This window comes from Ischnura elegans, chromosome 12, assembly GCF_921293095.1.
Source record: "Ischnura elegans chromosome 12, ioIscEleg1.1, whole genome shotgun sequence".
NCBI classification, from domain to species: domain Eukaryota; kingdom Metazoa; phylum Arthropoda; class Insecta; order Odonata; family Coenagrionidae; genus Ischnura; species Ischnura elegans.
Window position 1 is genome coordinate 90,591,157 of NC_060257.1, and position 15,503 is coordinate 90,606,659.

Here is a 15,503-nt window from a genome sequence, read left to right on the forward strand (position 1 = left end):
ATGAGAGATAAAATGAACTTAAAAAAGAAAAATCAGGAGAATCTTGGGGTGACTGTTCTGATTTTGAAAGTAATTCATCTTTAAGGGAAAATTAGGAAATTGAAGCGTATGCGAGGAATCTTCCGTTGTTTTAGTGCTCGATTGCGAATTTCTCGATAATGAGAGTGATTTTGTTGGGTGAGGCAGAAATGAATTGCAGGAAATGTGCCGCACAGGAAAGAAAGAAGGGCATGATTCGATCTCGAAGATATTTTATTTAGCATCGCATGAAATACGGGCGGGATGAGGAAGGTGGAGGTGGTGAAAGGAGAGGAGGGGTGGGAGGTGAGGGGCAATGGGTTGGGGAAGAATACCTCAACACCACAATTGGGATCTAAGATGAAAAAATACCCATTGAAAATAATCTTTGCAATTGTGTTCAATTATTACATGATTCAATCCTTCAGTTATAACAGTTTTAACATTAATTCGTCAAGATTTCAAATTAACTGATTCAAAATTAAGTTAAGTCAATTCTATTCGTTGATAAGATTGTCTTTAATTTAAATGTCCAATGATATTACCAATACCTCAGTTAATCCTCTTTAGCGGAACGGACGGAAAGATGGCACATGCCTTTCCTCCTTCTTGACAGTCTCTGAAAGGGAAGTGGTCGAAGCTCATGCGAACTAGGAAGCCAATTGGTGACCAAATTACTTGAAGAGTTTGAGAGTTTCCATATTTAAATAAATTAACGGAATTTTGTTGTGCGCATGCGCAGTGTGGTTGGAGCGGAGCAAGGTCGAAACTCGGGCTGCCCCTCGATATGATATTGTCCCGTGGCGGGCAGTGAATTTCTCCCACCGCTGACATCCCAGGCACTCGAGACGCGCGTTTGCTGTCTGTCTCTCTCCTGAGGTGTCGCCCGCCGCCCCCGCCGTCCCCCGCCCGCCCCCAGGTGTCGCCTTACACGCCTGCCCGTACATGCTATTCTCATCCGGGGAGTGAGATTTTGCGGCCGCGACGGGATTGTGAGCGGAGGTGGGCGACTTTTGGCGAAGTATTAGGGGGTCCCCCTCCCTCCCGCTCCCTCCCACCCCACCCCCTTTCAATATCCACCGTGGCGTCTCTGTCTCTCTCTGTCGTGCTCGCTCTCTAAGAAGCTGTGTGTGTGTTGCTTCGTTCCAGGTTTGCTCCGAGTGCTGTTCTGCTGTATCCGTGGTTGCCACACTCTCTCGAAACTTAACGACCCACCCATTGCGAAACAGACTGACGGAGTTGTCGCCAGCGAGTGCAAAGCCAGCGATCATTAGGTGAGAGGGACTTTCATCTTTTTGCCACTGCTTTGAGATAGACGAGACTAGTTCATAGAGTAGTCCGTATCGTATGCGCTTGAGTCTTGTTCTTGCCACCAGGGTGCATCTTAATAGCTTTAATAAAATGTCTGCATAGAAGGCATTAAAGTGGTGGGATCAGTTTAATCTCAATATTTTCAATGGCGTACCGTACATGAAATCGCGAGGTATAAAATGGAAATTTAATGAAGTGGATTGATTGTATCTGAGGGACTCGACAGAGAAGGCCGTCCCAAAGAGGCTTTTGATAAATGTTGCCTCTTCTGCGCATTTCATTCAGAAAACGTCCGCAGCGCGGAGATGAGTTTAGAGCGATCCGTTAATTCTCAATATTTAGAATGTGATTTTTGTAATAGTGAGGAATATAATTGTAAATTGTGTTGTCGATAGAGCACATTATCATGAAAATAAATGCTCGCTAACAGCCCTAAGTATATCATATTTCTCTGTAAAATTTGTATCACTATAAGGTTGGCGACATTGGCAAACCCATTCTAATGCGCGGTGGGTGACGACAGCACATTTAGGGAATGTTGGAAAAAAATACAAAATTATCCACTCACCTATATTATTTTTATTCATGGCCCCCTGTACATAATTTACTGGAATGCAGCATCAAACGTGGAAGCTTTTCTACGAGATATTTCATTTAAAGATCATGGCGACCGTTATCTTGAATCTTGGAAGCTTAATTTGAGTTGGGACTCGAGAGAAATCTTGTAAAAGCAGTGTGACTTCCGAGCCGAGTTTCAGTCGGGGTCAAGACTTGATTTAAGTTCTGGAAATCGGCCCTTTGTTCTAGAAAATGACTTTATTCAACACCCAATGTATTACTACGTTAAAAATTCGATGGCTGCGACGACCGGGCGTTGTTTTTGCTGCCTACAGCGCCAACGCTCATGTTGTGCACAGCGCGCATTAGGCCCTGTTTTAAATCCAGGGTGATAGATAAGAATTCCAGCATTCAGATTTTGAGCAGTATGCATCCGAGTACACTCTGGATATATTCTGGGTGATTCACGATACTATTTTCAGCAGACTTGCAGGTGGTGTAGGCTAGTTATCTGGGTTAACCACTCCACAACTGTCGCTTCGGTTTCCTTACGCATATGTTACTTTGCATACTGTAGTGTAAAGCGGGTCGCGAGTGATCACGGGGCAACTGGCGAAGACTGCCTCCTGTGGTCGGCCGCTTGAAAGGGGGTGACACTCTGATACCCATGTATGAGAATAAGAATTGCACACATGGTGACGCCATCGTCACGACAAGTGGAACCCTTTTGGAGCAGCAGATGGTTTGCAGCGCTCAGAGCAGCGAGCGAGTATAAGTACAGTAACATGCTTTGACTTAAGGTTTGATTAATTGACAGCGTGCTACAGTATTTATGAAGTATTTGTTTGGAAAATGTAGGAACTAATATTTTTTAGTCGATCCGCGAGGAAAACTTTTCACACCCTTTTGAAATATGTAGCCTCATGCATCATTCCTGTGGCTGTTGAAAAATTGGCGATGCACACGTTTCATCAGAATTGGATGGGGAGAGGTATGTTGAGAAAAAAACCGTTGGCATCAAAAATCTTGCTTTGGAAAGGTGAAAATTTTAAAATTGAAATTGCATGATTTAAAATAGAGAAGATGCATTGCTGCAGTTATACTCCCTCACCACCAGAGGCACTGGGATTCCGTGGCATGATGCGGCGGCATAGACGGTGGAGTTACCGTTATTTTTGCTGTAGCCCAACTTTTATCCGTCCAGATTATATTTCTCTCCGTCTTCTCGGCGGTGATGCCATTCCATTTATGATTACCTACAGCATTTTTTACACGTAATTGCCCTTTATAATACAGCTACCAACACATTGAGTATTTCTTTGGATATTGGTGCTCCACGATGTCATTTATTCTCTTACCCTTCTGAATGCATCATTTTTCGCCGAATTATGAGTCGATGTTAAAAGTATCGTATGCAATGTGATCCTTGTTTATAAGTCAGGCTGAGATTGAGACCAAGTTTTCGAGACAAAATAAGTAGCTAAGGTCAACAATATGGGTGGCGTATCTGATATCCGGAGAGTGATTTTCGATGCCAAATATTTCATGCCTACCGGCTCTAATTGTTCACTTCCTATGCATCGTTTTTCCTTCGACCTCCTTCCGTTTCTCGATTCACCCCATCCCCTCACCGTACGTTTCCTCCCTCCTCAATCAATTCCGCTAATTTGTCATCTATTTTCTCCATCCCCTATACTCGCTTATAGGTCCCCATTCCGTTGATCCATGTCAAGCATATTTTTTCTATGTGATTTATTCTGATAACCTTTATAATTTTTGTGTTGGTTTCACCCAATGGAAAAGGTCTTCCTTTGTGCCGTTTTGGGTTACCTTGTTAAAAATGACCGAATGGAGAAATAATGGTATTCCTCTTCTTCCTTGGTTGCAGATTTGATCGAGTGAGACCGCATTAAGCAGTCATGCCGAAGGTTGTAAAGCAGGAGGGTGAGGACCCCGACCCAACCCCATACCTCTTCGTGTCGTTGGAGCAGAAACGCATTGACCAGACCAAGCCCTACGATGCGAAGAAGGCATGTTGGGTGGCCGACGAGAAGGAGGGATATCTCCTCGGAGAGATCAAGTCCACCAAGGGCGACATGGTCACCGTCTCCCTGCCCGGAGGCGAGGTACGTACAAACACACGCCTTTCATACATACACACGCCTCATAGTATAATGCTCACTGAGTGGAGTTATCGCATTCTTCCTCCATTGCTTGGCATACATTAGTGGCAGACGTGTTGAAGCGTAGCACTTTATTTTCAATTTTCCAATTATTGTTTAAAGAATTGGACAATTTATCAGCAGCAATTAATCAAAACAATCCCATAAATGAGTTTCAAAGTGCTGCACTCTACCCAACGTTCTCAGAGTAGTCACGCTTGAAATTTTTGTAGCTTGGCTCTTTCATGCCCCGAAAAATATTAACTCTTCTTCAATGCTCGAAGATCTCCGCACGTTAATCTTGAAAGATTCTAAAATACTAGCCAATTTCCCCATTAGACTCAAAGATCTAGTCTAGAAATGGCGGCGGCCACCGCCTTTGCCGCAGTGGGAGCGAGCTATGCGATGACTCCACATAGTGACGGAGCGTCATCAATGACGTTTTCCAAATTCAGAATCGGATTACGTAAGCACTACTCTCATTTTCAGTCTCTAAACATAACTCTAATTTTAATTAATACTCTAAGTTTCTAATCGAAAGAAGAGAATCAGATTGATCGATCGAGCCCCTAAGGGGAACGGCTCAGTCTTCTTTTTCTTGCGCGAACTAATTTTAAGTGATTTTTTGACAAATGTAGTGCTTTCTTAATTCTCTTTCAAGTATGGATCGTGAAATAACTTTTGGCTCCATAAAATTTAGTCATTCTGGGTTTCCTTTATCATTGTCCTTTTAAATCAGTAATTTGAAAATACATTAGTTATAGCATTCGAAAATTGTTTAATTTTACTGGGAGTCATGAAAAGAGTCATAATAACGTCATGAAAATAGTTTTTGCATTGTTAATCATTGACGTGTGCATAATAAATTGCATCTTCCGTTGGCATCGGAAGCTTTTCGTTTAAGAATGTTTTCAAGTTTTGGAGTAAACGCTGCCAGCCTTTCCATCATTACTTCAATATGATACAGATGCTTAAATTCAATGTAATGCATGCGAAAATCTAAGTAAAGTAAATGAAACCTAAAATTAAGTTATTGTCATGTTTAATTTTAAGTACATGTACTTTCGATTCCGGTGTAATTTCAAACTTACGTACTCTTTCAAATCACTATTTATTTATTCTTAGTATTCTTAATCCAGATAAACATTAATATCTCTACCATAGTAAGACATAATTTCTAAAAGCTACTCTTTTAGCACATTTAGGTTATTCACAACTTTTTCAAATACTTAATGATTCTTTTTTGGAACTCGGGAGTTACGGTTTGCTCGTGCACATCAGATTAGGCTTTTGAATAATTAATTTCTTCTACTGAATATATCCTAAATATATTCTTTTTACTCTTCCAATCTGCTTTTGCTGTGCAGTTCACGTTCACACGGTGATGGTTCATTTTTCAGGATGAGAAAGCAATGGGGAACATTCCGATGTTTTTATTCTTGTATTACTTGGGTTTCAGTCTCTTAGGGACAGTTTACCTGTCTATGAAAGACCAGGGTATTGAAATACTAGTTGCTCCCAATAAATAGATCTAAAAAAAGATGAAGCATATATTTTTCAATGTCTTTTTGTCCTGTTTGATTCACTCCCACACGAATATGGCTGATTAGCCTATTGGTAGGTTAAAATCTATGGGGTAATTTTGTTGTGTTTGTTCTTGTGTTTCACTCTCGAGTTTATTGCATATTCACATCGTTTGACTCGAAAATAACACACACACGGAACATGATACGCGGCTGCGGCGCCCGGCCATGTTGGGACCTGCAGGAGAAAACACTGAAAAAAGACCAGATAGGTCAGGTGAACCCGCCCAAGTTCGAGAAGGTCGAGGACATGGCCGACCTCACTTACCTCAACGAGGCATCCGTCCTTCACAACCTCAAGCAGCGCTACTATTGCAAGTTGATCTACGTGAGTGCTCAGCGTCATGAAAGATAAACACACGCCATTCATAGAAACGTATGCTTTTGCAGAGGCTAGAACAAATTTCGCACCAAATCTCGAAAGAATAGACTCCACACGGGATGCGCAACCTGCCCTGGTGAGTGCTCGTTGCGACTTTCTTTTGCATTTGGTCGTGTGCGGAAGGATTTCCCGCTACCCTGGGATGTCCTTCCTCGAACCCTGGTTGAATTTTGTTCTGGCCCAGGTCACTAATGATGCTATCTTCTTTTTGCTTTCCTCTTCCCAACGGTCTCCTGCCCCTGTCTCTCGTTCGCCCCACAAAACCTTCAAATGATTAATGCGATGCGTCAACAATGAAAACCCTTCCCCCTCCAATCCCGGCCCTTGTCGTTGTGCTGCCCCTCCCCCTTCCGACCCACAGGAGAAGACCCTGAAGAAGGACCTTCTGCAGCAGGTGAACCCACCTAAGTACGAGAAGGCCGAGGACATGTCCAACTTGACCTACCTAAACGATGCCTCCGTTCTGCATAACCTCAAGCAACGTTACTACCACAAGCTCATCTACGTAAGGCAGACTGCGCGCTTTGGAATGTGTCTCAGCCCCCCACCCATCCATCTACCCCTGTGTACCACACACCAACTGCTTGCTGTTTCGCTCAGAGCTGTGCCATTTATCACCGCACCTATTCTTCGGTTCATTTTTCTCCTGAACCGGCAGAACAGGTCGGTAGAAAAAACCGGTACAGGTTTCTGAATCGGTGCAGTAAAGTCGCAAACGGTTTTTTTCAAAACCGTGAACCGTTTCAGAATTTCCTGAACCGCACAGCTCTTGGTTTTGCCTATCGTTTCCAGATAGTTATGGACTATGGACAAAGCTGATGGAATAATTATCCTTTAAAATTATTGGCTGATTCAGCCTGCTCAACTCCTTAAGCACATTTATTAATCGGCACGTTTTGTCAATCTACTTATTAAAATATGCGAAAGTGTTTTTTACCTTGATAGAATTCGTGCTTAACATAAATTTTCGTCCAGTTCTTTGCGTCAGTCCAATCGGAAATTATCTTTATCAACGCCTATATGGTGGATGATGATTGGATTTTGATGAAATCCAAGTATGCCCTCCTCCTAATTTTCTATAAGTTATCCGTGTACTTCGAGGAAAAATTATTCCTTCGTCAGCCTTAGCCAAGACCTCCACAACCTACTATCGTTAACCCCTCTGTGACATCATAATTAATTGAACTGCTAGCTGCCTACTCAATCCTATAATGCTAATTCCTCTATATTTTGGTGAAATAACATTGGCATTGCAGAGCATTTGCCTAGCGTGCTGGAGACTAACACCGTGTACTAACATGTTTTATTTGCCTATGAGCAAATTTGTTTACATTATTACTCACATTCAAACATGCTACTGACATCCCGTCAACGAATTATGCGTTAACATTTAATAGTTGAACGCTCTTAATTGGAATGGCATTCAAACTTTGCCAGTGAAGAGGCTCCGCCGAAACGGCGTCATTGTAGTTAACCTATGCGTTTCATTCATCTGTTGGTGATCCTTGTTTAAAATACTCATCTCTAGTTGCATACATTTTGGCATTGGTAAAAAAGTTAAGGCTTCACTTTACGAGGAAAAGACAAAAAATATCATTTCTCTTGCTACAATTTCATAGTACACTTTTTTCTCCAAGTATCCTCGATGAAAACAGCGCCATTTGGTTAAAATTGGCGTCGTTTCACCTCAGTTCAATTTTATCATAAGTTTAGAGAAAAAGTCGGTTTTAGCGTGAAATTTCTAAAATAAACTTCCGAAATCCGCTTTTTAAGGTTTTCCTCTTGATTTATATTTATACATTTTTCGGTTCAACCAAATCTGCACTAGGTTATTATCTTTATTTCTGCGTCATTTGGCGGAAGTGAAGCCAATAACATGCAGAGAAGAATTCCCGAATTACTGTTAAGTCCAATTTTTTTACCTGCCGTCGACTTAGTTTAGCTTATACTTGGATGAGTTCACATTTCTCCCTTTGTCGGTGGAGCCTCAATTGTCCTCCCCTGCCTCTTCATGTACATATTATTTTGCTTTTTTCGCTGTTAATCGTTCTCCACGGCGGAGATACATAGGACGTTTAGTTGATGCGCGCACCGCACACGCCGCCACTTGCCTCTGCACCTCTCTCTATCTCTCAGTCGGCGCATGCGCTCCAGCCAATGCAATCCACAAACACCCCCTCCTTCCCCCAGCTGAAAATAAAAGAGGGCGTGGCTTGCCCCCACCCACCGGGACGACGAAGATGATTGGATCGGCGCCTCCAACGACGACACCAATGGATAATCCCAAGCGTGCCCTGTGAAATTCAACTCTCACCATAAAACTACCTACTGTCTACGCATTCACGACAAATGGAACCCTTTTTTGTAAAATATGATTGGAAGCGTTTGATGCGGCGAACGAGTATAACTACAGTAATATGATTTGATATTATATGTTAATTTGTTAATAATACGCTACAGAAATCAAATTTTGACAATGAAATGTAAAAAACATTTTTTTTTCAGTAAATGTTCTATGCTGATGGTGCACACTCTTTTGAAATATATAGTCTCACGTATCATTCCTCCTGCGGCTGTTGAAAAATTGCTGACACACGCGATATGTTTCTTCAAAATTTAAAAAGGATAAATGCAATGTGAGAAAAAGCCATGGCCAGAAAAAGTCGAGCTTTGGAAAGGTGTAAACATTTTACTTGAGTGTCCCAAATTATCATGCTATAGATATGCTGTACTGTAGTTATACAGGCGCACCGCTCAACGCATTGGAAGTTACATGGAAAAAGGGAAAATTACATGGAATTTCGCGACTGCATAGGCTGTCAAATAAACGGGGAATTGCACCATGGAACCTTAACATTGAAAGGGACGACTACACTTCTAATTCTGAGTAATGTTGACTGCTTCATTTCGTTTTCGGTCGATGACGCCACTGTGGGGGTTATTCTCTACTTCGGAATGAAAACGACATCAGTCAGATCTTCATTGGAGTCAAGTTCAATGAATCATTCATTGCTAGAGGCAACAACAATGACTCGATGGAAATGAACCACCACCTTTTAAGAGAGCTCCTTAAATGAGCCGTTTAATTGCGCACCGTAAGCGTTCACTGACTGAACTTCCAATTTGTCTAAATCAATGAATTTTAGCCTAAATTTGGAAGTACGGAATCACCCCCTTGGGCGGGAAGACAAGCGTTGTTCTAAAAAACAACAAATACGCGGCAGTAATTCCGAATGTGGAACGGAGCAGTCGATCGCTCATTGCTACGGACGACCGGAGTAATTATGTTATACGTTCTAAATTAATTTTCAAGTAACTCAGTTACTGGTTGATCCGTCCTCAATTGCTTGAAAATTACTTACGCCACGGTACTCGATAAATTAAGATTACATGTGGCGGTGAGATGCTTTTCATTTAATTTTGAGCTTTTAACAAGCTATATCTTCAACCAAAAATTTCGTGAACATCAGATTTTTGGCTGCTGCGGAGACCACTCTGCTATTCAGATAACTTAATAGTCCTGGCATGTTTACTGAGATTACACCGCAATACTTACGCCGAACAATAAAAAGCGTAAAACTTGCCTTTAGAATAAAGAGGAATGGAATTGTATGAGGGTCAATGCATCGTCCTCGAGACGTTAAGGGCCGTGGTTCGATTCTCTGCCACGAGAGCGTTGGTTTCATCAAATACAGCACGCAACGAATTCCCGTTAATACCGATTCCCAAGGTGAAAACATCCTCAAGTTCCTTGCGGCAATATACTTGTAAATATTATACAAATTGGACAGTGTTAATGGTTTGAATGAAGTGTGTTTCTCTTCCTGTGGTGTTATTGTAGCATTATTCGTCATACTGTTTTTTTCTTTTGTGTGTAAATCTTTCTACCTTGAAGGAATTCTTGGATTTCCGAATTGGTACCCAAGTGTGTATTTTCCTTACATGTTGGTTCTCACCGTTGTGACTTCACTAAATATCCCCTGTGATTGTCTTCGTCTTGTTTTGTCCTGGTTTTGGTATGAGTATGTTCGTCATCGTCATTTTGACGTGTCCATGTACATATCGATCATCAAATGAGACTTTTTTTACGGTTCAGAATGAAAATTTAATCATCATGTAAGATAACCCGCGTAATATTGCTATTTAAGTTATTGTGGGATATTTAAAAATGTGATCTTCACAAAATTTAAGAATCCCGTGCAATTACGTCAATCATGAACGCGTACAATATCCTTTCTCACAATTACTTTTGAAGAATGTTAACTTTTGAAGATGCTTATATTAATAGCGATGAACAGCTCATGGATATTGATATTTTGGTTTAAAAAATTGCTAAAATCATGTAGGCCCCTAAATTTTTAATTTCTTCTCCAAATTTAATCCATGAGGATTGCCTTATATATCTTAAGATTCTCAAGTATTGTCATTTGAAAGACCACTATATCGTTTATTTCAATTTTAAAGTATTCTCTCCTTGATCTCTGTGTCGTGCACAATATGCTCATCTGAGTCTCATTTCCCGGCTCTAGACCTACTCTGGGCTCTTCTGTGTGGCCATCAACCCTTACAAGCGCTACCCCGTCTACACCAACCGTTGCGCTGCCCTCTACCGAGGCAAGAGGCGTAATGAAGTCCCACCCCACATCTTTGCCATTTCTGACGGTGCCTACGTCAACATGTTGACCAGTAAGTACCACAAATATCATGCTTATCTTTCACGGAGAATATTTGCTATAAGTCTATCCTTGATTTCCTCCGATTGAAATGGTTGTAAGTCGTCATCGGATGACTAGTTCATCGTCATCAGGATGAATGAATGCGTTTGAGGTGATAAGCTAAGACTCATTCTCTCTGATGACGAGTGGTCCATTGAAACGTTTGTGACTTACAACGGTTTCAATCGGTCGAAATCCCGATAATACTTAACGAAAAGTAAATCCCTTCTTCGCAGTGGAGGGAATATTTTCTAGATTTTGTATAGTGATCATATTATTTCGTTCATTCTAGTCACCTACCTACATATTCTTGCTTGAATATGTTGGCAAAAAGTGTTCCACCGAAAGCATAGCTTAGTCCGGCCATCCAACGCGAAACACATCATACTTGGCTTTCATTTCTCCTGAGGCCCATCGAAGCTTCCCTGTCATCCTTTTTTTTGCTAGCATCCGAATACATTTTTATTCAAATAATGGTAACGCGTAGTCCAACTACAAGAGTTCTTTTGAATTTCCAAACTCTCTTCTCACGATCTCAAAGTCAAATACTGCCGAATAACTTCCACTCAAGTGGATAGTCATGAAAAAAGCTTAACTTAGCGAGAGAGTTTCAATGAATTTTACTTGATTGTGATCAATTATAACCAAGGCTTCGATTTGTTTTCCTTTGCCCTCGCACAATCCCTTAGATAACATAAATGGAGGCATGAAGGGCAGATGTAGATTAGCCTCAAGACACTTGGGAGAGTACATTCTCAAGATGTTTTGCATTTTGATCAGGAATACAACCATTCAGGCAGTAATGGCAAGTCTGAAAGTAATTTTGTTTTACTTACTTAGTTTTCATTCCAAAATGACATTGTGACCTCTTCATTTATTTTTGAAGTTTTTCAATTTATTTTCTTGCTATCCTAGGGCATTGCAGTATAAATCTACATAAATCTTACTGTAATAATTAGAAATTATCTGAATTTAGGGTGTACTACTTTATTAAGTTGCATTATCTTCAAGTTAAAGATGACTAAACCACTTTTATTTTTCTCTTTCCAGACCGCGAGAACCAGTCCATGTTGATCACGTGAGTTAACAGTATAAGCTTTTTTGCTGTTATGCATATTACGTTCAAATGTCTCATTGTCGCTAGCCATGCATCAAACATATACGTCGAAAGTAAAGCTCATTTCGTGGCAAAATTGGTACATTAATGTTAAAATGTTCTTGTTTATATCGGGCACTGATTTACTTAAACAAGATTTTTCATGAAACGTAAATGTCACAGCCCCTGGACTTTTCCCATGAGGCTGTTGAACTTTCAGCCATTAAGCTCAACTCATGTTCAAAGAGAAAATACTGCTTTGGAAATTATTTTTTTTAAACTTTTTTGTTGAAAAGAAAGCTGTAGATAGTTTCGGAGAAGCTCCGAGGAAATTGCCATGTTCTTGTGTTATTTGTATGTGACAGCGGAGGCTGATACTTAAGAAAATCCATAGTACTGAGGGAAAAAAATTGAACTTCGGCCTCCAGCCGGGATGGATTTGGCCCCATGCCGACGTTTTGACAGCTTAATCTGATATCATCTTCACGAAGTGAGAGCTTAGGATATTCCGATCAAACCCTTTTTTTGTGGTCAGATCGGTGGAGGAGACGCCGCCTTATTGGCTGTTCTTTACCGCGTCCCTTTCATGTTGTTGTCGATTGGTACGACTCTGTTGGTAACCAACGTCGCGGGTCACTCTTTTCCCTCCAATGTGAGAATCTTCTTTGACTATGCGGTCTCAGTACCCCGTGTACCGGAGCAGAATTTTCGTTTTTTCCCAATTGGAGTTTTTGGCCGTTAAGAATGCCACTTTTAACGCGGCTGGAAGCCCAAGAAAGTTTCATCAAAATAATTCACTGGAAAACCTTCCCGGGACATGCTACCTCTGTATAAATCGTAATGTTTAATAAGTAAAAGTGGTGATCGGTCCTCTATTTTTATATGAAAACTTTTTACAGTGCTGCATTTATGATAGAATATCCTAAAGCATTTTGGATTTTTTACGATAACACAGTGATCAGTGAAAAATCGGGAAGTTTTGTACTAGAAAAATGGGGGAGTCTACTTTTTTCTAATTGTAAACGCGTAAATGAGCTGGGTGTCTTAATGAATTTCCTCAATGCATCCAGGACCTATTTAGTTAAAAAAAATATAAATGCAACAAATTAAGTAACGAAATGGGAAATCGTGATTGCCTTCATCAACGATTTTACCGAGGTGGTGAGCTCCAATATGTGTCATTCACTTTGCACTGATTTCCAGGTAAATATTTTGATGTGGGATGAAAGTTTTCCGCTGTTCTTGAGCATCTAGATCCCTTTAGATCATGATCAAGTTAAGAGAAATATATTTGAGACGGCATTGGACTTTTTAATTGACAGTTAACGTAAATTTTTTTCCCGTCAGTACTTATGAGATCAGGTTAAAATGTATGTGTTTTTGGGTATCCTTTTGTGCGCTCATCCCTGACCTCCCTTCCGCCCCATGTGTTCGTCTTAATCTCTCCTCTCTCTCCGCAATGTGATCGTCTGTCTGTTTGTGACGTCACCGCATCCTCACCGACTCCTGGTTGGCCCTCAGCGGGGAGAGTGGCGCCGGCAAGACAGAGAACACGAAGAAAGTGATTCAGTACTTTGCGCAGATCGCTCCCTCCGGGTACAAACAGACTTTCTCGGCTGGTGTAAGTCCACGCCTTTGAACATCGGCACATTTGTCTTCGGCGCGACCTCCAGTCGACGCTGGAGCAATCATTTGTCTCCGTCTTCAGATGAAGCTCTGCTCTTTGCTTAAATCTCGACTTTGGTGCAAGTTTCACGGAAATGCGGAAGATTTATCGGGCTTCCGTCCGGGTGATGCCGTCCGTGCCTCTCGAAGTTTCGACGGGATAGTGACCTTTCTTAATCAATTCTCTTCTCATGCCTGTTTGATAGGTCCTAGTGATAATTGATGGCATGTGGTAGCCCAGTACGTAGAGCCTTGGGCTGCTTATCTGAGGGTCTCCGGTTCAAATCTCGAGTGCAGCCTTCGGACATCCCTAATCATAATCCTCGAATGGCGAGGTGGTCCGAGGGAAGGAGCTAGCCCTCCTTATCATGACAGTGTGACACGCCTCTGGCTTAGTCTGGGTGATCTGTACCCTCACCAAGCGATTCAAACCTCCTCGTTTCATCCTGTTGTGAGCGAGTGATGACGAGGGCAGCTCGTGGACCGTATCACTCAAGACGGCAGGCCGACTACTCAAGCCTGCAAGAAATGCACAAGCTAAACTTAGAATAATACTTTTTAATTTAATTTCCAACATATCCATATTCTTTCCTACAATTCATTGTTATCAGCGTAGAAACTACGGGGAAATTTTTTTTTCCACATCAACGTGCTACATCGTTGGTGCCATTAAATTAGACATTCGTCCGCTGATCTTAATTTTGTACCTTCCTCGCGATAATATTCCTTATTTTATTCAACAGTATATGTAATGATTGCATAAATTTGGATTTATTCCGTTGCACAAAGAGTAGAGCTTCCATTACAATGATAAGGGAATATGCGCAATCGCCGCGCTCAAAATATTCACATGTTTTAAATCTCCCCTTCTCTTTGCAAGCATCATGATTATGAATATCTCCGAATTCTCGCGGCGAAGCACAGCATCATTGCAGCACGTCTCTTGCACCGCACGATGCTACTAACATCTTCATATAAGCTGTTCTTACCGAGAATGCACGTGCAAATGTTACATTGCTTTTAATGTTTCTCATAAAATTGTTTTAAACCTGAGTCTTATGACTTTTAAAGTATTTTTGTTTGGATTTAATAAGCACCTTCTAAAATATTTTATGCTCTCTTCATAATGAAACTTGACCCGTGCTGAGCATTCTTTTTGAAACGTGATCAATATGATTTTATGATTTCGCTTAAAATGTGAAGGACTAAACTGCGACCAGATTTGGACGTCCTGCGATACAATTTATTCATCAAGATCTATATGCAGAACCATTAATCTGGCTAGGATTATTGCATTTCAGTTCGTTTTTCTGATTAGAGAAGCACATTGTGGCGATGGTGGTTAAGTATCCTCTCTTTTCCTTACGTTTGAAACTACTCTTCTAGGGGGAAGTTGAAATAAGTTTTATAGTTTTTTGGAATACCCTTAATTTGAGAGAATTTATTCACACCCACATATTAGTGACATGTCCACCAAGCGTGTGAGTATATGTTACATTTCTGCGTTAAGTAAAAGTCTGGCGGTTGGACGTGAAATTCGCATGATTCAATTTTCCCCGACTCATTCGCGCTCCTTGTTCTTGTGCAAAGAATTTTTCCGTAATCATAAGTGCTATCTTTAGATTCTATGAATTATGGCATGTCATTCAGGTAGTGAAATTTTATGTCTGAGCTTTTATTGATAAGCTTAATTTACTTTTCGTCTGAATTTTCTTTCAATTTCGGGTAACTTGTCCTCTTTTACTGTGATGAGATGTTTGCGAAATGCCGTGGCCGCTCGTTGGAAGAATTTTCCGAGTCACCAGGGTCGATTCGACCCTAATCTTCTCGTCACAGCGGGCAAGTTCTCAGCCATCTGACGCACTTGGCTACCTCTCCCCCGGTTTTCCTCAGTGCGATCGGGGCGTCGTATTCGCTAGAATGTTGGCTGCCTACCCGGTGAGTCCATATTCAAATCTCGGAGAATATTCAGAGAACCCTACTCGATCACTTCAAGTTCAGTAGTCTATTCGT

The 15,503-nt window shown here is 41.2% G+C and overlaps 1 protein-coding gene across 16 annotated transcripts in view; it reads left to right on the forward strand.

Moving 5' to 3' along the window:
• LOC124168990 (myosin heavy chain, muscle) overlaps positions 1 to 15,503 on the forward strand; it is a 98,994-nt gene that overhangs the window by 10,452 nt on the left and 73,039 nt on the right. For 10 of the 16 annotated variants that reach the window (XM_046547418.1, XM_046547419.1, XM_046547420.1 and 7 more), the window contains exons 2-6: positions 1,168 to 1,292; positions 3,776 to 4,013; positions 6,376 to 6,519; positions 10,544 to 10,700; positions 11,780 to 11,807. In XM_046547418.1, coding sequence (XP_046403374.1) covers positions 3,807 to 4,013; positions 6,376 to 6,519; positions 10,544 to 10,700; positions 11,780 to 11,807 — 536 coding nt within the window. In that variant the 5' untranslated portion in view covers positions 1,168 to 1,292; positions 3,776 to 3,806. Of the gene's footprint in view, positions 1 to 1,167; positions 1,293 to 3,775; positions 4,014 to 5,816; positions 5,961 to 6,375; positions 6,520 to 10,543; positions 10,701 to 11,779; positions 11,808 to 15,503 lie in introns of all 16 variants that reach the window. The other 6 variants (XM_046547433.1, XM_046547421.1, XM_046547432.1 and 3 more) reach the window with 2 other exon arrangements.